Genomic DNA, 21,575 nt, shown 5'->3' on the forward strand with positions numbered 1-21,575 from the left:
GTCAGTCGATCCGCAATACGAATATTGCCTAAGAGGGACTAGTTCTGCATTTTTAGGTACAGATTGTATGAATTATGATTTATGAATACATCCACGCTACCACGTACCCGTAACCCGATCGCTAGAGTATTATTGTACCTGGTAATTGAAAGGGCTTGGCATATGTCAGTCCAAACATCACAAACGGATGAAAAGATAAGTTCCCCGCTCATCCACTCACAACAGTCTCGTCGGACTTTCTGGGCTTGCCGCCAGCCTTCACCAAAAGGAGTGTCACCAACAACTCGAGCGCTTGCGTCCATTGACGATATTACGGTGCAACGCCATCATGGCAACTCGCAAGAGCGATATGCTCAAACCTGAGGGCAACATAAACATTCCCGAGCTGCAATCCGACCTTCGTCGGAAGTACCGTAATGTCGGCGCCAAGGTCGAGGAAATCTGGCGCAACTTCACGCCCAAGCAACGGGAGAAAGCAATGCGTGAGGCGGTGGGCGATGGCAAGGTTCTAAAACACTCCCGCGATCCTGGGTTGGCCGGCCTGAGACGCGTTCTCCCAGACTGGAATCTACAAGATATCACGTCTACTCCGGACTTCTTTCTCGATCGCTTGAAGCATCGCGTGAAGACGAGCCTACAAACCCAACACTTTGAAGGCGCGAACGGAGGCCCGGGCGACCAGGAGATCATCCGCCCTGGCGCTCAAACAATCAATATCAACGAAAATAAATTCGGCTTGTTCATCAGTGATGACGAACAGTACGGCCAATATGTAGAAACCACTGGAGCTGAAGCAAGGCGTGCGTTCATTGAGAACATGCCTGTAAAAGTTCGGCTGGTCATCCCGGGCAACGAAGCATATCTCGTCATCAGCAGGCAAACATCTACGTTCATTTTTTATAATAGCTTGATTGAAGAGATCTTGGATTTAGGATCCGACAGCAGAGCTACGAAAACCGCTTCTTCGGCCAGGAAAGCCACCAAAGAACCAGCCAACGCGATGGCCAAGCTTGCGCTTGAACCAAAGCCTCTTAAATCATCTATCGCTGAAGTTATCGCTCAGGCAGTCGAGCAAAAGGTGGCATTAGAGGACTACCTGGCGCTCTTACGAAGCGAGCCCGTCGTCCTCAACCAGTCTGTCAACATGACAAACAGCAGCCGGCCAGAGCTCGTCCCGGATGACCGAGGACGCATACTTCCCATGTTCACCGACAAATATATCACCACGGCGTTCTTCGAGGTCATGTGTAATGCCGTCAAAACCATTGTCACCTGGGAATACATCGTCCGCCTGGTTCGCATGCTAGAAGGAGACGGTATGAACGACAAATTGAAGCGGCCAGTGGTCGTGCAAGAGCTCTCCAACACATGCCATCTGGAGTACCGTCGCGCACAGTCGGAATTAAGACGGCAGATGTCGCAGCCCGCTGGTATGGCATCCAAGTGCTTCAGACGCATCACGACGGGTGGCACGTCCCGGGTGGTCATCAAAGGTCAGCCGGCGGACTATACTGTGTCTGACCCTCAACTGCACTACATTCTGCGGATCTGCCATCCCGATGCCAAGCATACGGAAGCCGCGCAATGGATGCAAAGACTTGATGACCACAACACACGGCACCCTGACGATTTCCAGCGACTGACTGAATTCCAAGTCCTCGCGCTTGGTGATGTAGCGATTATTGTCAGTTTCATGCACACATTGTCTACCTCGTTGGCCATGGTAGCGGGGTCGAAGAAGCTCGGTGTTTTATTCACGACGAGAATGGGAGAGCTAGATGCTGAATTGGCGCAATACAAGGGCGAAGCAGATTTCAGCGATCACGTGGTGCCCATGGGCAATCTGTTGGAGCCAGGTGTCGCGAGCAAGGCTCTCGAATCGCTCGAAAACTTTGTGATCGAACGGGCTGGAACCAGCCTAGGTGGACTGTACGAGGAAATCCTGCATGATTGCGTGACCGACGTAGAGAAGAAATGTTCAGACGCAAAGCTCAATTTCGACAAAGCTCAGTCGCAACAGCAGCAGCAGCAGCAACCACTCGCCCCACCGATCGTAGAGGAGCCCAAACCCGCCAGCTTCCGCGCAGAGCAACGAAGAGAGAAAGCGAAAACCCGCCCGGCCGAAGAAGTGAGCGCATACAACATCACAGCCCTCACGCCCGCCCAACTCGAAGTCGCCGAAGAGCCCACTCCCCAACGACTCAAAGTCAAACCCTCCACCGCCTCCGTCTTCTTCACAATCTTCGCCAAATCTCAAGCCCGCGGATCCGTCTCCTGGGCAAATTTCACCAGCGCCATGGCCGATCTCAATTTCTCCGTCACGCCCAAGTACGGTTCGGTGTTCACTTTTCATCCCCCACAGTCGATGGGAGCGACTCGCTCCGTCACTCTCCATCGCCCGCACGCGTCCGATATCGAAGGGTACAAGCTATTGATTGTCTCGAGAAGACTATATCGGACCTACGGCTGGACTCAGGAGACGTTTGAAGTCGAGGAAAGTGTATCGTAGTATAACTTCTTTCTCTCGCGAGTATGACCATGGCACTCGAATGAGGAAGAGAAAAACTGTGCTCGCCTGTCCATGCGTTTCAAACTACGCAGTTTGGTAAGACTTATTGAGGGAGGCATCCTCTCCTGTAGCCTAAGCTCGTTGAAGCGAATGAAGTCTTCTTCTACGCTACTCTACCTTACTCTCGCTTATAACTTATAGCTAGGCCATTTGTCGTTCCTCCCTTCTTACCACCACCACCCATCCACCCATCTATCCATCGATCCACCCATCCTCCCATCCCTCCCCTCCCATCCCTCCCCTCCTCTCCCCTCCCCCCCGTCCCTCACGCCCACAATTCCCCATCCACAGAACACTAGTCACCACCATCAAAAAGAAAAAGACAACGCCATAATTTACTCTATCCATCTCCTCCAGCTTGCTAACACCGCCCCTCCCCCTTCCTCTTCCCCTTTGGCTGTCTAATGTATATGCGAAGAACTGACTACCTACAGTTGTATAAGATCTAGCGAGAAAGAGAAGGCAAGGCAAGGCAAGTAAGTAAGCCTGACTTGCGGATAGTAGTTCTCTATACTGAGGTTTTTATCCCCTGTGTGCCCCTGAGACCCCTTGGCCCCTTAGCCCCTTATCCCTTTATGGCTCTTATGTCTCTTATCCCGTTGACTCTGAGTGAGATGGACTCATAAATAACTATCTATCTATCCAACAGATTGCTGTTTTTATCATGCTTCTTATTCTTCACACTGTCCCAGCCTCTCACCTTCACCTACACTACGTATTTACGTACGCACAGACGCGTCGTATACCTGTATGTATATAGATAGCCGGCCGGGGCGTGACGCGAGAAGTTCTGTCTAGCTGCAGTGAGATTGAGTGAATTCCATCGATTCTATTGCGCAAGTATCCAGCTATTGACCTGTTGTTGAATTTTACCTACTTCCTGCCTACTGCTGTACTTGCTCACTGACTCACTCATCGTCCCACTCACTCACTCACCCACTCACTCACTCACTCAGCTCAGCTCAACGTTTCCTCGTATCAGATTCCGCACGTGCTGCGGCGGCTGGTAAGCCTCGGAGCCGCGCGTCGCTCATAGCGGCGGTGCTCAACATCTCATGCGGTGAATTTCACTAAAAAGGGTCCGTTGGAGGCTGCCGCCTAGCTGCACGTCCCCCTTGCTCAAAAAGGGGTCCTCGCCCCCCTCTTCTCTTTCTTCTTCTCTCTTCTTCTTCTTCTTCTTCACCATCATCATCACCTCGCAGCAGCAGCAGCAGCAGCACACGCAACGCTGCCATCCACCTCGGTAGGCTTGGACTTCCAACGAACGCGCGCTTCTCCTTCCCCTTTCAAATACTGACACTGTTGTCAGCATGATGGACACGGAGAGTGTGACGGAAACTGACAGCGCGGCGGACACTGCCACTGCCAACATCATGACGGACCGAACCAGAATGCAACTGGTCTGCCGTGTTGCCGAGCTCGAGACAGAATTATTCCTCACCCGCGAAGCGCTCAGGCAGTCAAACGAGTCCAAGCAATACCTGATTGAGTATATCAACGGATGGAAAGGCAACTTTGGCCCCAACAACGTCGCGGCCGTCAGCGGAGCCCAGGACATCGGAACAAGCAACGGGGCTGTGAAACGCAAAGATTCAATTACCAACGTGATGGATACGTTTGTAGAGTGTATCTCCGACGAGCAATTTGTGGACCCTAAGAGGGAGAAGTCAATTCTGGATGAGGATGATGTCCTCGAGGATCAGACTCCGAGTCTCGTGCCGAGTACAGTTCAGGATAGCAAGCCTGATGAAGAGTCCATCGGCCAGGACACTGTCAGCGAGAATCGCAGGCCCTCAATCGGCTGCCCAGCAGTTCCCTCGGAGGAGCCACTGGGATTCACCATCTATCACCAAGATGACACGACAACTTTTGTTTACACGGGCGGACGATGCCAGTCTCCCTGTCATACAATTCCACGGCGTCAAGCAAGACCGTTCCTCGATTGGGAGCACAGAAAGCTCGCGGGGAATGCGTTTGTCTGGGCCGAAATGACGGCAGAGGAGTTGACGGAGGTCTTTGCGCGTTATGCGAAGGAGCATCCGAAACATTCTGCTGAGGAGTACCACAGCTACTTCGAGGAATGCATTCGACCGGCCCATGAGGAGCGAGAAAGCCGGCTGCAGAAGGCCAGAGAAGCCCTGTTGGTACCTCTCGTCTCGATTGAGGCCGACGAGCAGGCACAAGAGCAGGATCCGATGATCCCGCGCACGGACGAGACAGAGGGTATGGTGTGGACGACGGGGCGATTGCCTTCCCCAGACTCCAGGACCGCGGAAGATTTCGAGAACGATGTCCAGCGCGCATTCGGGGTCGAAAGTGGTCGTACAGGTTGGAGTTCAAGGACCCGGCAGCAGGAACTGCACAACATTCGCTATGATCCAGGACGCGCCGCAGCAACCACGTTTGACACGGGATACAATCCTAACCCCTACTGCCCACCAGCCGAAGTTAATTTGGACCCATATAATACCATGGTGGTCAGCAATATCTCGGTCGGCACGACTCTCTCCCAGGTCCTTGACCAAATCCACGACGGGGGGGAAATCTACTCGGCCGTGTTCCTCAACACAGCCGGTTTGTGCACCAACCCCCGAATGACCACCGAAACGGCCCTGATCAAATTTCTCCACGATGGTGACGCCAGCTCCGTCGTGAAGAATTGGAAGGAGCACACCAACACCTCCATGACCGTCCAGCTCGTTGAGACTGTCTCACGCCCGATCCCCAGCCGCATCTGGGCGGAAATTGACCGTATCAATCTCAGCAGAGTGCTGTTCATAAAAGATGACACGGGCTTCTGGACGCCGGGCAAAGTCCTCCGGCAGCTGATGCGTCATGGAGTGAGGTACCCGCTGAAGGTGATGTTTAACCTCTCCCTTGAACGAACCATGCACTTTCACTTTGCGAGCTTGGCCGAGGCGAAGGCAGCTTGGCTTGCGGTCACTCGCGACCACACAGTTTTCGACGGCATACCCACGGGCTTCGTCGCGGATCCATGTAGTGGGCCTGCTTACGATGGAGAGTCGGAGGGTTTGAGTGATGGTTGGTGCGAGTACGTCAGGCTCACGGAGGAGACCTGAGAGCCCGAATAACATGGAGGACTAGGGTAGAAGGATGACGACTTTGATGGAACTCGCTCCAACATCGGGGCTCAGTCGACAAAGTTCGAGGGTTACCTAATACGCGTCGAAGACTCCAGACTCAGGCTCCATTCGGGCAAAGTAAAATTGGGGGGCAGGCACGGCGGCATATGTATCTTCGCTGTTGATGGATGTGTTGATTACCTGCCTCAGGCACCAGGTAGAAAAGGCTTTCCCATCAGCAATGACAATGACACAAAAGATTCTACTCTTCTTCTATACCGTGCCTGTTCCGTTTCCCATCCGGGAAATATTGTCCAGAAAAGGTGCCGAGATGTGTTGCCACTGCACTGAACCGCGTCGCCGGCTTGCTCGCTTCATCATGACTCTGATACAGTGTGATGTTTCTCCAGATCCATTTACCTAGTAAACTCCAGATGGGAGGTCGAGGAGACTACCAGTACCTACCTTACCTAAGGTATCTAGGTACAGGTAGGTACATGTAGCTGGCTGGCTACTTGCTCACGTCAGCGGGAATGAAATTACCTAGCGATAGCAGGAGCAGCAGCACAGAGATGGAAGCCCCAACCATGGAGGAAGGAGGTCACGTGAATGTATCAACTATGCTAGCCACATCAGTTGAGATCAATTCACGGGAGAGTCGTACGGCGGAACTCGTACATGGCTGCTGACTCGCATCAAGAACAGACACCTAGTCGTCACAGAGCAAAACATACAAGGAGAGCGCGTTGGGCAATTGATGCTAGCCAGACACAAGTTGTGACTGGCGCACGACAGCTGTCAATCCAGTGCACTGTCGCTCCAAGTAAGTAGTAGTCCGCTCGCAAATTCAGCGCGGGTCCATGTCGTGAGACCGGGACGAACACACGTACAAGGATGAGTGCAGCAGGCAGCGCGCATATCTGGACCTGTATGTGATAGATGGTGTGGTAGATGGAGCCGTGGGAGTGGGCAATGGTGGTACTCAAACAACCGTGGTTGAGCCTCTCAGTGTACTTTCGATTATTACAATTACTCAAGCGCTCATCCATAACTCATGGCCCGTTAATGTCTTCGTCACTGCAATGCATCCTTCCCGGAAAATGATACAGCCGTGGGAAATAGCTATGCCGCTTCGCTCCTGAACAGACCAAAACTCCAAATGCGTGCAAGCAGCTCTTACATGGCGATACCAAACACGGCCATGCCCAAGAGAGCAAAGAGGCCAGTGCCGTAGTTCTGAGCAATGCTCAGGGCAGCTGCGGAACCCGACTCGGTGGGAGTAGGCGTGGAAGTAGCAGAAGTCATCGAAGCACCGCTCGCGCCGCCAGCGCCGCTCGTGCCACTCGGGCTCGAGGTCATGCTTGCAGCGGCAGATGTAGTAGAAGAGCCACCACCGTTGCTGGACTCCGCCTCGGTGGCATTCATCGAACCGCACGTCACCGACTGGCATCCAGCCTGCCCATCGAGGTCGTCAGGGTGGCTGGCGACGCAGTTGGTCTTCCATTGCTCGCAGATGAAGAAGGGCAGAGTCTGAGTGTAGTCGGAGATGTTGCGGGGCTCGTTGTCAGGGCAGACGCAGTTGTACGTCAAGTTTTCCTGGTCCGAGTTAGTCTCCCAGCGTTCGATGGTGACAACGCGCACTTTTGTTTTCCACTCACCGAATCGCACGTGTTTGACGAGGCGCGACCACCGCAGATCTGGGGGCAGGCAATCATCTGGCCACGGCACCATGACTGCCTCAGTGCGGGTTGGATCTGGGTCGCATCGATGCTGAGATTGCCCGAAGTCGAGTAGTTTTGCGCGTTGGCAACGGCAGCCAGGGCCGTCACGGCAACGAGGAGGGTGGAGCGGAACATGGTGATGGGTGCGTGGGTGGATGGGAAGATGGGTTGACGGTTCGATGGAATCTGCTGCGCCAAAGAAAGCAAGTCAGTTTTTCTGGTCGACGACACGTTGACGGCCACGCGAAGAGTGGACCTGCTAGCACTCGCGTAGGTACGAACCTTTTCGGTTGCAGTGCGGTGCGGTGCGGTGCGGTGCGGTGCGGCAGTGCACAGTATCAATGGATTGATGGCGGTGCGGAGAGTCGCGATGCAGATGAAGATGCTGCAGAAGGAGGAGGAAGAGGAGTCGGGAGGATGAGGGTTCAGGTGAGGGTGAGAGTGCGAGTGGGCAGATGTTGGTGGGCAGTAGTGAACAGGCGGGCGCCTGCCCCATTCTTGTTTTATCCTCGTCCTCTCGTTTCCTCGTCTCACTGGCCTCGTTGCTACGGGCATTATTATGGAGCTCGGACGCACTTTCCCAGCCTGCTCCCGCCTGCCGAGCTTCGCATTGGCTGCACAAGCGCGAAACCGTAATCGGCCACCCGCGGAGCCTCACCTCTCACCCAACCCCCAGCACCGACCTACCATCGGCTTTACTGTTATGTCCTGATGATAATGATGAAACTGATGATACTGGTAATGCAATACTACCTGGTGTCTCCCCCAATGGTGCCCCTTCTTCTTACAGTCAGTAGGTACTGACAGGTACAAGTACGGGAGTGCCCATATCGCAACTGGTTACTGCCGAGAGCTCGCCTGCAGAAAGTCGAAAGTCAGATCGTGGCCCACTAAAAGTAGAAAGTAGCGCGTCCGTTTCCGGCAAGCGGCTCTGGCACCTTGCTTTCATTATATTGTGAAGAGGAACATCAAACCCCCCATGTCTGCAATTCCACGCCAAATTGATGAAAATTAGTTAGACGGTATTGCCCGTTGGTCGCACACAAAGTATGTATAATGTGCCCAGCATTGGGTATCAGGCAGCTTCCCACAGGCTACATCTCACTTCTCACCACCGCCGCCTCCGCTGGGAGCAAGCCTCCTCTCCTCATGCACACACACACACTCTCTCTCTCAGAGTCTCTCTCACTCACCCTCCCGCTGCTGCATGGTGGACCGGCCTCTCGTCGCCACCGCTCGGTCCATCCAGGTCGTGGCTGGTTGGCGAGCTCGCCTAGACCTAGACAGGCCTGCAGCAAGAATATTTACACTATTTCCTTGTTCCACAGCACCAGCCGCGCACCCGTCGGCCGGCCTGGCAGTCCGCATAACGCGTCGAACGCGACTCACCTCAAATCTTGATTCCGCTATCCTGCACGAGTCAGGTGAGATGATTGGAGTCAGTAGCAAATACATACAGTGGGTGTCATAAAAAAATCCATGTTCTTCACCACCATCAGAGTGAAGATCCCGAGCGCGTGCGTGCACGTGAAAGTCCTCGTTGATCCCAACGTCGTCGAATGATCTGGTAGGATGAGAGGCAAGAACGCTTGATCTGTGCTTCGGGCGTCTCCGAGGCCGCCTCCGATCTCACAACAACCACATCTGCACTCCAAACGTTGTACCGTACCTGTATGTAGATACAATAGTCGAATTTTACACCAATTTCCCAACACACACACCCACACCCACATACCCACGCGATATGCCAACATGACACGAAAGTGTATCCTCGCAACATCGCAGTTGAACCAGTGGGTGCTGGACTACGATGGCAACCGGTGAGTGTGACGCATCTGCTGAGAAAGTGCTGCTCTCACTACTCTCACTACTCTCACTACTCTCACTACTCTCACTACTCTCACTACTCCACTCTCGTCCATTCGAGCCCTCACCGCGACACTCACTTCCGCAAGTGAGATATCGCCGGCCGACGAGCTGATCAGTCACCTTCCAGCGACCGCATCATCCACGCCGTCAAGACTGCCAAAACTGCTGGTGCAAGCCTGATCCTGACTCCCGAACTCTGCATTACCGGTTATGGCCTGCTCGACCACTTTCTTGAAAACGACGTCTACAGTAACTCCTGGGACATCGTCGCCGAAATCATTGTCCATCCCGATTGCCAAGACATCATCATCGACTTGGGCATTCCCGTCCAGCACCGAGGATGCAGCTACAATGCCCGCCTCCTCGCTCTCAATGGTGAGGTGCTTGCCATCCGCCCCAAGCTCGATCTATGCAATGATGGCAACTTTCGAGAGATGCGCTACTTTTCGCCCTGGACGAGACAGCGCGTCGAAGACTATCGTCTGCCTGATGCAATCTCCACGCTTCCCAGGCATCAGCAGTGGACTCGAATTGGCGAGGTGGCCTTTGAGACCAGAGATGCATCGTTTGCGTCAGAAACCTGCGAGGAACTGTGGACACCAGACTCGCCGCATGCACTGTATTCTCTGGCCGGCATTGAGATTGTGCTCAACTCCAGCGGCAGTCATCACGAGCTTCGCAAGCTGGACACACGCATCAACCTGATCAAGGAAGCCACTGCCAAGACCGGTGGTGTGTACATGTACTCCAATCAACGCGGATGCGATGGTGACAGGCTCTACTACGACGGCTGTGCACTGATCCTCAACTCGGGCCATGTTCTTGCCAAGGGCTCGCAATTCTCGCTTCGAGACGTAGAGGTGCAGACTGCCGTGGTCGATCTCGATGAAATCTGGGCCTTCCGCACATCGAAGAGTCGAGGCATGCAAGCCAACAACCCCAAAGTGCACATGCTGGAGCGATTGAAAGTGGATTTCGATCTGTGTTCGGGTCAGAAATACTCACTGTCAAAGCTGACACCTGCGATGCAGGACAAGGACCTCTACCACCTCCCCGAAGAGGAAATTGCCCTGGGACCTGCATGCTTTCTTTGGGACTACCTTCGTCGCTCCAGAGCAGGTGGGTTCATCGTTCCCCTCAGCGGCGGAATCGACAGCTGTGCCACTGCCACGATTGTTTTTAGTATGTGCAGGCTCGTAGTTGCCGAGATCAAGGCCGGTAACAAGATAGTTCTCGACGATGCCACCCGTCTGTGCAATGGAGAAGATGTCACAAGCATGACAGCTGAACAGTTCTGCAACAAGATCTTCTTCACGGCATTCATGGGCATGAAGGACCGATCATCAGTCGAGACTCGTACTCGCGCGGAAGCCCTGGCGAAAGCCATTGGATCATATCACATCGACACCAACATCGATCAGATGGACTCTGCACTGCGAACACTGGTGTCGAGCATTCTGCAAAAAGAGCCTCAGTTCAAAGTGCATGGCGGCTCACAGACAGAGAACTTGGCATTGCAAAACTACCAGTCCCGGTCGCGCATGGTCTTGACGTACGGTCTTGGGCAGCTTCTCCTCTGGTCACTCGGAAGACCCGGAGGACTCCTGGTGCTGGGATCCGCCAACGTAGACGAGTGCCTTCGAGGCTATCTCACCAAATACGACTGTTCCTCCGCAGACATCAACCCCATCGGCGGCATTTCCAAAACCGACCTCAAGCGATTCATCGCATGGGCGCAAACAAGCTTCGCGCTCCCCATCCTCGGCGAATTTCTCGACGCCATCCCCACTGCCGAGCTCGAACCCATCACAGCAACATACGTGCAAAGCGACGAAGCCGACATGGGCTTCACCTACGACGAGCTCTCCATCTTGGGCCGTCTGCGCAAGACCTACAAACTCGGCACCGTCGGCCTGTTTGAGCGTCTCGTCGTCGACTGGAGCGACCGGCTCGCGCCTCGGGACGTGTACAAAAAAGTGCGAGATTTCATGTACTATTACGCTACCAATCGCCACAAAATGACCACCATGACTCCTGGCTTGTACTTGGAATCGTACACGCCCGACGACAATCGATTTGATCTCCGACCGTTTTTGTATCCTCGATTTACGTTCGAGTATCGAAAGGTGGAGAATTTGCTTGATAAGGTATTTTCTTTTTCTTTTTCTTTTTCTTTTCCCCTTTTTCTTTTCTTCTTGTTGCGAAACTACACGTATAGCGGAGAGAGCTTTATACACACACACATGAAAATGTACTGACGTACGAAAAAAATCAATAGATGGAAAAAGGCGAAGTTACTCATCCAAAAAGCAGTGGAACCTAATCTGATCTTGATGCTTCTCGTCTACATACTCGTTATGAGAGGCAGTGACGGTGGTGGTGGTGGTGAAGATAGAATATTCTACTGCACGTACCACCCCAATACATAGGTACCAATACAGTATAGATTGAAAAAAGAGAAGAAAAAAATTACCTGACCTGACCTTATCTTACCTGACCTTCACTTTCAAGAAGAAGAGAGACCACGCACACGTACCAGAAAGACAGACATAAACTCATACTTGCCTTCTTCACGCCACACGCACAATTCTCACAAAACTCCCTCTCATATCACCATTCCACCATCCGAATAAAAAAGGAAAAAAAAGAAAAAAAGAAAAAAAGATATCGGCCAAATAAAGTACTTATACCTATGTATGTATCTACATCTATCTTTTTTCCACATCACAACTTCGCATAAACCGCCTCAAACTCCTCCTCGGCAATACGCATCACATCCCTCCCATAAATCATCTTTTGCACATCCGCATCCGCCCACTTATCCGGCACGCCGCCCTTGCCGCCAGCGGCTTTGAGCGCAGCAAATTGCTTGTCGCGCTGTTCCTTGGCCGCGCCATCGCCCAGATGCAACGCTTTGCCACTCGCTGCGGCCAGATCGACGAGTTGATATGCTCGTTCGCGGCGGACGTGTTCGTAGACTTTGAGGGCTTTGTGAATCGCCTCGGGAGTCACTCCTCCTTTGGCAGTGGTGGAGAGTTTCGCGAGAACGATGGAGAGGACGGCGCCGTCTTCGATGGCTTGGGCGGCGCCTTGGGCCAGATGAGGGAGAGTGGGATGGCAGGCGTCGCCGACCAGGGCGACTTGTTCGTGGACCCAGGTGGGGAGGGGTTCGTGGACGCGGAGTTTCCATTCGCAGACTTCGCCGTCGGGTACCAGATCGAGCATGCGCTTGACTTTGGGGCAGAAATCGTCAAAGACGTGCATCATTTCGGGTTTGCTTCCTTTGGTGGTATACGAGGCAGAGGGCGCAGAGGCAAAGTGTTTGTCTGGTTGCACGGTGCTGAGATTGTAGATCTGTTTGCCCGACACGGGATAGGCAATGATGTGCCGTTTCTCTCCAATCCATCTCGTGACGCCCTCGGAATCAATCAGTTGCATGAGTTCCGGGTCGTCTTTCATTTGCTCGCGAGTGAGCATGATGCGGTAGGCCGCTTGGCCCGTATCGACAATCTTGGCGTCGATTTTGAGGAGGCGAAGCATTTGATCTCGCACGACTGATTTCACACCATCCGACGCGAGGAGCACGTCGCATGAGACCTCCACAGGCTCCCCTTCCCTGGGTGTTGCGAGAAAAGAGGGTTGGGGTCCCCACGCCTTGACCTCGGTCGCTTGGGTTCGAAAATGAAACTTGATGGCTTTCTCGCGTTGACAGCCTTCGTACAACGAGCCCGCGAGAGAGGATCGATGGCCCACCATGTGCGGATATTGATACGTAGCGCGGACATATTTGAGGTCGACGTGGCCGAGTTCCTCGTCGGTGGAGCCCTGTCGGATGCTGGTTTCCTTCAGATCCACGGCATCCTTTTCAATGTCCGCCCAGACTCCCAGACGATCCAGAATGCGTGCCATGTTGGGAGCGAGTTGGATGCCGGCGCCCACGAAGCCCAGATTCGAGGCACTTTCGTATACGTCGATGTTTCGAAAGCCCTTCTGGGCGCATGCTAGAGCGGTGGCGAGACCACCCATTCCTGCGTTGTGTAAGCCATCTATCTCGATCTCAGCTGCATTGAGATGGACAATATGAGAACGAACCAGCGCCGAGAATGACAATGTGCAAGTCGAGGACGTCTACGGGCGCCATGGTTGCGGTATTGTTGGTATATCTAGTCAGTATGGTACATGTATGTAAGTATATTTTCTCTGGTGGGCTGGGAGGTCAGCGTAGAAGAAAGGCAAAGCGGTCACACGGCGTAGAGGCAGACAGAGTGTTCTGGTAGATGTAGTTGACTAGTGATACATGGGCATGGTGGGCACCTCCATTCTTCCACTCCCATTCTCTGACCATCGGCAGTGAGTCCAAGCATGAAAGACAGCTCCCGGCAGAGGACGTCGGACTAGATGAGGCAAGAGCTAAACCGCTTGTTGACCCCGCGGCCATGAGCGGAAGGAGGAAGGGAAGGTCAGCAATGCCGGGAGAAGGTGAGAGTGCTTCGGCCGGAGACTCGGCGTTTAGAGGGGAAGTACACTGGGAATTACTAGGGTAATAAATGCTCGACGAGGCTGAGGAGAGCGTGGAGAGGCCGGCAGGCCTTGAGGGAGGGGTTATCGTTATCCTAGGAAGATATTGACATATTGTCTCTTCCCATCTCACCACTGACATAGTCTACATCACATGTCAGTACGGTATACAGCAAAACAGCCATGCCATCTCACAATACTGGCAACACAGGTAGGCGGAGGAAACATACATATCTCCTACTATGCTCCCCTCCAGTACTCTGCCCGGTCCCTTCTCTTCCGGCTGGCGACACGGACGCGTTCGGAGGTGATGTCAGAGCGCGCGGACACGCTTCCTCGCAGACATGAAGCTGACTGAACGGGCAATGAATGGGACACCTCATGTATCAACGCGCTGGTACCGACTGTGATAGTTCTCTGGGGCAGTCTGGACACCCACGGTAAGAACTGAAGCCAGCCAGCCAGCCAGCAAGCAAGCATGTTGTTTATGCGGCGACCAACCCCCACCACCATCGTTGGTGCTGGTCGGATCTCTCACGCCATTCGATCCACCCTGCTCAACAACAATGCGTCACACAACCGACATCTGTCCATACAGCAACTGGACGAGCAACGCAAGGACCGAGAGCGCATTGTGATCCTCGGCTCTGGCTGGGGCGGCTTCACCCTCTCGCGAAAACTGAGCGCCCGCAAATACCAGATTGTTATTGTCTCGCCGCGCTCCTACTTCGTCTTCACTCCTCTGCTCGCCGGAACCTCAGTTGGCACCCTCGAATTCCGAACCACCATCGAGCCGAATCGAGACTTCCGCGGAAGGAAATATGGCGCCGACTTCTTTCAAGGCTGGGCCGACCAGGTGAACTTTGGCGAGAAGACGTTGACCATTGAAGAGGCCGTCGAAGATCCGTGGGCCACAACGGCATTGACCGAGAGCAAGCATGAGCACAAGTCGAACGAGCAGCGAGGCAGAGAGGTCGAGGTGAAGGAAAAGAAGGGCGAGCTATTCAAGCTCAGTTATGACAAGCTGGTCTGCACAGTGGGATGTTATGCCCAGACCTTCAACACGCCGGGCGTCAAGGAGTATGCCTACTTCCTCAAAGACGTGGGAGATGCTCGCAAGATCCGCAACCGTCTCCTATCGTGCTTCGAGGTCGCTGCCCTCCCCACCACCAGCGAAGAGATGAAGCGCACCTATCTGAACTTCGCCGTCGTGGGAGGCGGTCCGACGGGCATCGAATGGAGTGCAGAGTTGTACGACATGATCCACGAGGACATGAAACGCCTCTACCCGGAGCTCATCCAGTACGTTAGCATCACTGTCTACGACGTGGCCAACAAAGTGCTCGGCATGTTCGACGAATCGCTGTCCCAGTATGCCATGAAGACTTTCTCGCGCCAGGGTATCCACATCAAGACCAGTCACCACATCGAAGAGCTGCGTCGTGGCGTACCGAAAGCGCAGGAAGCTTCGTCTGTCGTCAAGGATGCTTCCCATGTCTATACCCTCAAGGTCAAGGAGGAAGGCGAAGTCGGTGTGGGCATGGTCGTGTGGTCCACGGGCCTGTTGGCGAATCCCTTTGTCCAAAACGGTCTCCAGGACAAAGTCAAGAAGCATGAGCGGAGTGGCAGTATCCTTACCAACGAGCGACTGCAGGTCAAGGACAAGAACGATAGGCCCATCGAAGACGTCTACGCACTCGGAGACTGTGCCATTCTGGAAGGCACAGCGTACCCTGCAACCGCCCAAGTTGCCTCACAAAAGGCAGTGTGGTTGGCCAAACGCTTCAACAAAGGCGACATTGAATCCCAGGAGTTCACGTACAAGAATTTGGGAGTCATGGCGTACATAGGGAACAAGAAGGCCATTCTGGAAGGCAAGGGTGCGAATATCTCCGGCAGGATAGCGTGGCTGATCTGGAGAGGTGCATATTTGACCAAAACCGTGAGCTTGAGAAACAAGATTCTCATTCCGATATACTGGTCGATTAATTGGATATTCGGGCGAGACATTAGTAGATTCTAGATGGTGCACACTTTGTCACCTTTTTCACCCACCACTTGCATCATAAGGACATGTCACGCTACGATGGTGTCTATTTCAGTGGTGAGGATGGACTCAATCACAGCAGAGAAGCCTTCCATCATTCTCATCCATCTTGCGCATGCAATCTGTGGGTGCGATGCGTATGAATGCATGCCTGGGTCGCTCCTGCAGATGTCGATCTGAGTGTTGCTGACGGAAATATGTATACGCAGCGTTGCTGAGTACGCCTGTGTTCCAGAATTGCGTAGAGATATCTACCTGTACCCTCTTGAGTTGGGTCTATCGTATTCATGATAACAAGGTATAGCGCTCCCCGAGAATACCACCTGTAACAAGAAACTGTGCTTGTGCTCAACCCTTCTTGTCACCTTTATCGCAGAACCCAGGGTCCTGTCTAAACCAACAATTGTACCTCCTAGTATCATCGTGTAACAACACTACATCATAAATGTATGAGATATCCTCAAGACCATGAACGTTACTCGTTTGCTCGTTTGCCCGGACGGCCACGGTACACCCGTCAGCTATATCCCAGCAAAGCCGTTTTATTGCAGTGTTTCTCCACTACCATTGACATGGGTGCAACTCATCTGTATGGCTTTGCTGCCTATGCCGCTCTGCGCCGTCTGCGGCTAGTAGCTAAAGGTAACTTGGGTTTAACCTTTTCTTTGGCAGTTCTTCAATGGTAGCCCCTCATGTCAAAGCTCTACGTCTAAGGGGAGGAGGGGGGAGGTAATGAATGACTGAGGGTTTGCGGGCTCGTATGGAGGTGGGTGTTGTATAAAGAGAGCTATCTGTACCTATCTATCTACCGGACGACGTTCCTTTTTTCTCGAGAGCTGAAGTGAAGTATTGAAACTTCTATCTACATACAACAACAAAACGAAGCCTACCTACCTACCCGACTCTTCCTCCGTCCATCCATCCATTCAATCAACTCTCTCAACTATGTCTTCCTCTTCCTCCTCCTCCTCCTCCAACAGCAACAGCCACGGCTCCTGCTCCACCGGCAGCACCGGTTCTTCCCAAGGCGGTAGTTATGAAGTTACCTCTAGCGGCACCAACAGCCAGGCAAGTTTTTATTTTTTTTATAAAAATCAGTCCAACCATAGGTACCTTACCTATAGACCTCAACTCCTAGGAGAGGTACATGTAACAGGTAGCAATCATATGTTACCTCATCTTTTTCGTCTTCTCTTTTCTCATCATAAAAATTATAGGGTAACCACTACTGTTCCCGCGACTACGGCAGTTCTGCATCCAATTCTTATCATTATTCGAATTCGAATGGGAGTTATTATTACTCTAGTACGTCTCCCCTACCTACCTACCTACCTTAGGTACCTGATACTTGGAGTTGGAGTTGAAGTTGGATGGTCCAAGGGTTTTACTGTTTACTGAATCGAGAATTAGACCCGAATGGAAGTACTTACTACAATAATGGAGCGGGGGGCGCGAGGTATAATCCGCCGAGTGGGAGGAAGTAGAGAGGTTGATTGGCTGGTAGGGAGGGGAAGGAAGGAAGAGAGCTGGGGAGGGGAGATGTTGAGGGGTGGATTGTTGCCCGTCTTTGGGGGGAGGGAGGATGAGCGGTAGTGGGAGGTGAGAGGGAGAGGTGAATTGCGGCGAAGCGGACTCTTGAATCGACTGAGAAAGGAAACGGATGTTGTATGTGGTTCATTGTATCGGACATTCTCGTCGCGTAGGTACATACATGACAATGTTGTATTACCTATGCTCACACGGCTGCTGTTTATTACTTTCTCTGTGTCATGATCGCGAGACGTGCTTTCGATGCTTGTGGTAGGTTGTGGCGGAGAATTCCCTTACCTTAGCGATTCGGATTCAATTGTTCGTCCTCGTGGGAAATGACCTTTCTGCGGACGCCCAATTGGGTCGTCATGAAACGGTCCAAGGCACACACTGCTGGCCAGAAGGATAAAGTATTGGTGACACATGATGGGTCCCGTCAATCTCAGAGTGATGGCGCGTGGGACATGTGTACCTCGCGAGACCAGGAAGCATCTCAAAGAGCCCTGGTGGAAGTAGAAGACAGGTACGAAGCAGCGTTGGACGCTACGGGGTGGTCGAAAGCACGACTGATGATTTTTGTGCAGCGAGAAGATGTAGGAGGAGATTGTTACAAAGCCTGCAGCTGTGACAATATGAGCTCCTCGTCTCGCTCCCGCTGGGTCTTTGCTTTCTTGATGCGTGCCGAGCGTCGCTGCGGTGTGGATAGTGGTGTGAATTTCTCTGCCGCTTTTGCAGCTGCCTTCACTGTTTCTGCCTCTGCCACTGCCTCTGCTGTTCCTGCTCCTGCTCCTGATCCTCCTTCAGGTTCTCCTTCTGCTCGCTCAGGTTCAGCGGAACCCGCAGCGGCTGCTTTCTGTCGCTGGATGCGCGCAATAGTGGCTATCGGATTCCTCTCTCTCATCCTTCGCCGATTCTTTCTCTTCTTCCTCTCTCCTGAAGTCGCCGTGGCGGTGGCGGCGGTGTTGGTCGTCCCTTCGGGCATGGTCGTCTGCTCGATCTCCATGGGATCCATGGCGTCGTCGAAGTCAAGCCTTGTACCGTCAGCTTGAGTAGTTCGAGATCGAATGGCGAGGTCGCTGCGAGACGCGTACTCTGTGGATGTGCTCAGCTGCCGGGCGCTCAGTCTGCGCGCTGACTTCACAGCCTTTCGTTTGCGAGCAATGGCTTGGGGAGAATTGTATGCCTCGGCCGCTTCTAGCTGCTTCTTCTGGTGCAGCAGTGTGATCAAGTCGATGTCCTTTTCGTAGTCGTGAGGTCGATGCGATGCCATGGCATTTTCACAACCAATAGCCAACCGTGTGCCTGGTCTGGTTGCATGAAAATTGGGGCTGTTTTTGCCCTGCCCTGCATTTCTCTGGCTTATCGATAAAGAGCTTTCGGGGCGTGTCGGGCCGAACCGTCATCCCGTCGATCTCGGAGCTCCCTCCACTCCGTAAACTTCTTCCTTCGATATGTTCACTAGCAGGTGCTATTTTGCAGTATATGAACACCGCCTCGAGAGACATATCCCATAATTAGAACAACGCTTTATCAACAACGGAAGCACATGACAAGACTTGATACCAGTTCAACCGCATGTGCACTAATGAAAGGATCGAGATGATTCAACTTTCTTCGGGGCAGGGCTCACATATTCTCCAAGACATAGCACCCCATAATACCATCGATATTGCCTATTCTGTACAGGTAGATTGACACCAGATTATGCGGGTGCACATAATCTGGGCTGCATTTGCATGTGGCGCAACGATGTTCCAGGCGCGTGCCTGGTATGTAAACATGCAAGGGATTTTGACCCTGGCACGGGCACTGATGAAAGTCATGATGCCAGGCGATGTTTCGCACTGGGGGGAAATAGAAACTTCGACTGACCGACACTTGGACTGTTCTCATGTGTACAGGTAGCAAGAGACTTTAGCTCGCGCAGCAAGCTTCACTCCCTCAAGATCGACCCTCCCTCCCGAACGAACGAATTGGCCATATAGCACTCTATCAAGTCTTGATCCTGACAGCGAGAACATGCCATCACGCAGTTCATCTCATGAGCGATCCTACCATGATTCTGCTCCACACTCGCCTTTGACACCTCTATCGCCAAGCAGCACCATCCCCCAATGGCTGAGACCGAGTCGAACGCGGGCTGTCATGCTGTCCAAAGGCAGGCTGAAAGTCCTCCTCGTAGCTTTTGGATGCATCCTGATGGGCTGGGTATTGACCTCAACTTTGGCTCCCACCGAGTATGACGATTTCCTGGTGGACGACCCCAGTGGCTATGATGATGCAACATCTCCAGGCAGTGTTGTGCTGGGTGATCCTACAGGATTTGGTGCGCGACCTGGCGTGCCGAAGATGCCGGCAGGGGTGATTGGCGATGTACTACCAGGAGAGGATGTCAGCCTCGCCGTGGAAGAAGACAAGCTACCATCTGTTACTGGGGCATTGGCCGAATTGCACAGTGCGGTCAAGGACAAGCTTCACTCCTGGAATCCCTATCACAAGCCACTAGGACGTTTGCGTAAAGGCAGCACCGCGGGAAACAAAACTTTACCAATAAAGCAACATAACAAGCCGAACGATACCACTGTCGCTGTCGGTGGAGAGCATGTGCACGACGGCATGTCCACAGAAGAGCAATTGGGTGCCAAAACTCGCATTGGGAAATGCACAATCCTATTTTCCGGCAACAGCGCCTGGGAACGTGCACTTCGCACTCACGAACGCCACGACCGGGAACACGGGTACCGTTTCCATGTCCTTCGCCAGCAGATCCTCGACGACGTCTGGTCCAAGCCCGCCTACATTCTCAGCCTCCTTCTTCGAGAACTCGCAAAGCCCGAGAGTGAACGACTGGAATGGCTCATGTGGGTAGACGCAGACACCGTACTCCTCAACCCGTACATACCCATCGATGTGTTCCTACCGCCGCTAGGTGGCGAGTTTGACGATATCCATCTCGTCTACTCCAATGACTGGAACGGCCTCAACAATGGCGTATTTCCCGTCCGTGTCAATCAATGGGCTGTCCAGCTCTTCTCGGCAATCGTATCATTCCGCCACTATCTTCCCGACGAGCCTCTAGTCTTTCGAGATCAATCCGCCATGGACACCCTCTTGCACGACCCAGCGTTCGCTCCCCACATCGTCCAAGCTCCTCAGCGATGGTTCAACGCGTACCAAGGCGAACACAACGAGACTCTCGCACCATTCCAGCTCCGTCGCGGAGACTTTCTCGTGCATTTTGCCGGCGTGCCCAACCGTGAAGAACGCATGGTGCACTGGCTGAATCGTGCCGAGCAGCATTTGGACGACTGGGAAGTCCCCCTCAAGTCAACTTCGTACTTGCAAGAAGCTCGAGATTTCTGGGCAGAACAGAGTGATGCGAGACGAGTGAAGAAGGAAGCTGCAGATAAGATGCGAGCGCACGTAGAAGAGTTGTTAGACAAAATCTCTCAGCGATTGTCAGATTATGGCGAAAGGATCAGTCCGGATACCACAGCAGCCATTGAAAATCAACAAGAAGCATTAAAAGCCCTCTTGGCCGACGCAGAACGTTCCAAAGATATCGAATCAATGGAAACAGCAACTCGCACAATGGAAAAAGTCGTTCAGCCGCTCATTTCTGCGATTGCAGACGCACAAAAGCTCTTACTGAATTCCGCGCACGAAGCCATTTTCGGCGGCGAAAAGGATCTTCTCGACGCAGGATTCAGCGATGGAGGAGATATGTCGGATATCGAACTCGAAGCCATTTCGAGCAAAGTGAAAGCTTTGAAAAAATTGGTCATGGTGCCGCAAGCTGATTGGAATAAAAATGAAATTGCTGCGGCGACTAGTGCGTTGACGGAAGCGAGAGCCGAGTGGAATAAGAAGGCGAGTGCTGTTGAAGCGGAGAAGGAGAAGGCTGAGGAGGCGCGTAAGAAGAAGGCTCAGGAGTTTGTGGATTTGCAGGCTCAGTTGCTACAGGAGGCTGAAAGTGCCAACGCGGAAAAGGCTGCTGCTACTGATGGTAGTGGTGGTGCAGCGCCAGTTTCGACGCCCGTTTTGCCAATGCGTTAGGTATGGGAAGACTGGATCTTCGTATGCTGTAGTGGACTTTTTTCCTGTTTGGATGAGCTTTTCGAGGCGATCTACTCTCTCCCGTAGAATTCAACGAGCTGAATATTAGTTAGCCATTGCCCCCACGCCTCTTCTCTCTCACTCTCTTTCTTTCTTCCTTCCTCAAATCCCAAATTCTCACG

General features: G+C 53.0%; 10 protein-coding genes across 10 annotated transcripts; 8 read left to right on the forward strand and 2 right to left on the reverse strand.

Moving 5' to 3' along the window:
• Window positions 1-267: 267 nt before the first annotated feature.
• Window positions 268-2,751, forward strand: SEPMUDRAFT_150927 (uncharacterized protein). The gene has a single exon (XM_016906480.1). The coding sequence runs from the start codon at window positions 329-331 to the stop codon at window positions 2,507-2,509; it is 2,181 nt and encodes a 726-aa protein (XP_016757904.1). The 5' UTR covers window positions 268-328; the 3' UTR covers window positions 2,510-2,751.
• Window positions 2,752-3,879: 1,128 nt separating this feature from the next.
• On the forward strand, window positions 3,880-5,649 carry SEPMUDRAFT_110231 (uncharacterized protein; the record flags this gene model as incomplete). Its single annotated transcript, XM_016900835.1, has 1 exon — window positions 3,880-5,649. The coding sequence occupies one exon, from the start codon at window positions 3,880-3,882 to the stop codon at window positions 5,647-5,649; it is 1,770 nt and encodes a 589-aa protein (XP_016757905.1).
• Window positions 5,650-6,577: 928 nt separating this feature from the next.
• SEPMUDRAFT_135230 (uncharacterized protein) lies at window positions 6,578-7,819 on the reverse strand. Its single transcript, XM_016902697.1, has 3 exons — window positions 7,656-7,819; window positions 7,311-7,559; window positions 6,578-7,248 (listed from the first exon to the last, which is right to left on the reverse strand). The coding sequence occupies exons 2-3, from the start codon at window positions 7,506-7,508 to the stop codon at window positions 6,829-6,831; spliced, it is 618 nt and encodes a 205-aa protein (XP_016757906.1). The 5' UTR covers window positions 7,509-7,559; window positions 7,656-7,819; the 3' UTR covers window positions 6,578-6,828.
• Window positions 7,820-9,055: 1,236 nt separating this feature from the next.
• SEPMUDRAFT_135231 (glutamine dependent NAD+ synthetase) lies at window positions 9,056-11,720 on the forward strand. The gene is made up of 3 exons (XM_016902698.1): window positions 9,056-9,193; window positions 9,370-11,389; window positions 11,521-11,720. The coding sequence occupies exons 1-3, from the start codon at window positions 9,126-9,128 to the stop codon at window positions 11,563-11,565; spliced, it is 2,133 nt and encodes a 710-aa protein (XP_016757907.1). The 5' UTR covers window positions 9,056-9,125; the 3' UTR covers window positions 11,566-11,720.
• Window positions 11,721-11,912: 192 nt separating this feature from the next.
• On the reverse strand, window positions 11,913-13,435 carry SEPMUDRAFT_150929 (monooxygenase). Its single transcript, XM_016906481.1, has 2 exons — window positions 13,335-13,435; window positions 11,913-13,270 (listed from the first exon to the last, which is right to left on the reverse strand). Exons 1-2 carry the CDS (start codon window positions 13,381-13,383, stop codon window positions 11,967-11,969), a joined length of 1,353 nt encoding a protein of 450 aa, XP_016757908.1. The 5' UTR covers window positions 13,384-13,435; the 3' UTR covers window positions 11,913-11,966.
• Window positions 13,436-14,153: 718 nt separating this feature from the next.
• Window positions 14,154-16,272, forward strand: SEPMUDRAFT_150930 (FAD/NAD(P)-binding domain-containing protein). The gene has a single exon (XM_016906482.1). The coding sequence runs from the start codon at window positions 14,239-14,241 to the stop codon at window positions 15,781-15,783; it is 1,545 nt and encodes a 514-aa protein (XP_016757909.1). The 5' UTR covers window positions 14,154-14,238; the 3' UTR covers window positions 15,784-16,272.
• A 371-nt stretch (window positions 16,273-16,643) lies between these two features.
• Window positions 16,644-17,491, forward strand: SEPMUDRAFT_127568 (uncharacterized protein). Its single transcript, XM_016902159.1, has 3 exons — window positions 16,644-16,875; window positions 17,025-17,112; window positions 17,218-17,491. Exons 1-3 carry the CDS (start codon window positions 16,753-16,755, stop codon window positions 17,289-17,291), a joined length of 285 nt encoding a protein of 94 aa, XP_016757910.1. The 5' UTR covers window positions 16,644-16,752; the 3' UTR covers window positions 17,292-17,491.
• A 139-nt stretch (window positions 17,492-17,630) lies between these two features.
• On the forward strand, window positions 17,631-18,636 carry SEPMUDRAFT_127569 (uncharacterized protein). The gene is made up of 2 exons (XM_016902160.1): window positions 17,631-18,368; window positions 18,429-18,636. Exons 1-2 carry the CDS (start codon window positions 17,673-17,675, stop codon window positions 18,582-18,584), a joined length of 852 nt encoding a protein of 283 aa, XP_016757911.1. The 5' UTR covers window positions 17,631-17,672; the 3' UTR covers window positions 18,585-18,636.
• Window positions 18,637-19,953: 1,317 nt separating this feature from the next.
• On the forward strand, window positions 19,954-20,706 carry SEPMUDRAFT_50917 (glycosyltransferase family 34 protein; the record flags this gene model as incomplete). Its single annotated transcript, XM_016909178.1, has 1 exon — window positions 19,954-20,706. A coding segment is annotated over one exon (753 nt), but the record flags the coding sequence as incomplete, so codon positions are not given.
• A 175-nt stretch (window positions 20,707-20,881) lies between these two features.
• Window positions 20,882-21,515, forward strand: SEPMUDRAFT_150932 (uncharacterized protein). Its single transcript, XM_016906483.1, has one exon. It carries the CDS (start codon window positions 20,908-20,910, stop codon window positions 21,391-21,393), a length of 486 nt encoding a protein of 161 aa, XP_016757913.1. The 5' UTR covers window positions 20,882-20,907; the 3' UTR covers window positions 21,394-21,515.
• The last annotated feature ends 60 nt before the right edge of the window (window positions 21,516-21,575 follow it).

This window comes from Sphaerulina musiva, assembly GCF_000320565.1.
Source record: "Sphaerulina musiva SO2202 unplaced genomic scaffold SEPMUscaffold_9, whole genome shotgun sequence".
In the NCBI taxonomy this organism is placed as follows: Eukaryota; Fungi; Ascomycota; class Dothideomycetes; order Mycosphaerellales; family Mycosphaerellaceae; genus Sphaerulina; species Sphaerulina musiva.

Excerpts from the sequence above, each read along its gene's own strand:
- SEPMUDRAFT_127568 (XM_016902159.1), top strand. The coding sequence starts at position 16,753 with ATGTCTTCCTCTTCCTCCTCCTCCTCCTCCAACAGCAACAGCCACGGC. Across the intron at positions 16,876-17,024 it reads CTAGCGGCACCAACAGCCAG|GGTAACCACTACTGTTCCCG; the intron begins GCAAGTTTTTAT and ends TAAAAATTATAG. Across the intron at positions 17,113-17,217 it reads TGGGAGTTATTATTACTCTA|ACCCGAATGGAAGTACTTAC; the intron begins GTACGTCTCCCC and ends ATCGAGAATTAG.
- SEPMUDRAFT_150927 (XM_016906480.1), top strand. The coding sequence starts at position 329 with ATGGCAACTCGCAAGAGCGATATGCTCAAACCTGAGGGCAACATAAAC.
- SEPMUDRAFT_135230 (XM_016902697.1), bottom strand. The coding sequence starts at position 7,508 with ATGTTCCGCTCCACCCTCCTCGTTGCCGTGACGGCCCTGGCTGCCGTT. Across the intron at positions 7,249-7,310 it reads CGTCAAACACGTGCGATTCG|GAAAACTTGACGTACAACTG; the intron begins GTGAGTGGAAAA and ends AACTCGGACCAG.
- SEPMUDRAFT_150929 (XM_016906481.1), bottom strand. The coding sequence starts at position 13,383 with ATGGCGCCCGTAGACGTCCTCGACTTGCACATTGTCATTCTCGGCGCT. Across the intron at positions 13,271-13,334 it reads CATTGTCATTCTCGGCGCTG|GAATGGGTGGTCTCGCCACC; the intron begins GTTCGTTCTCAT and ends TACACAACGCAG.
- SEPMUDRAFT_150932 (XM_016906483.1), top strand. The coding sequence starts at position 20,908 with ATGGAAACAGCAACTCGCACAATGGAAAAAGTCGTTCAGCCGCTCATT.
- SEPMUDRAFT_150930 (XM_016906482.1), top strand. The coding sequence starts at position 14,239 with ATGTTGTTTATGCGGCGACCAACCCCCACCACCATCGTTGGTGCTGGT.
- SEPMUDRAFT_135231 (XM_016902698.1), top strand. The coding sequence starts at position 9,126 with ATGACACGAAAGTGTATCCTCGCAACATCGCAGTTGAACCAGTGGGTG. Across the intron at positions 9,194-9,369 it reads CTGGACTACGATGGCAACCG|CGACCGCATCATCCACGCCG; the intron begins GTGAGTGTGACG and ends GTCACCTTCCAG. Across the intron at positions 11,390-11,520 it reads TGGAGAATTTGCTTGATAAG|ATGGAAAAAGGCGAAGTTAC; the intron begins GTATTTTCTTTT and ends AAAAATCAATAG.
- SEPMUDRAFT_127569 (XM_016902160.1), top strand. The coding sequence starts at position 17,673 with ATGACCTTTCTGCGGACGCCCAATTGGGTCGTCATGAAACGGTCCAAG. Across the intron at positions 18,369-18,428 it reads TGGCGTCGTCGAAGTCAAGC|TCTGTGGATGTGCTCAGCTG; the intron begins CTTGTACCGTCA and ends CGAGACGCGTAC.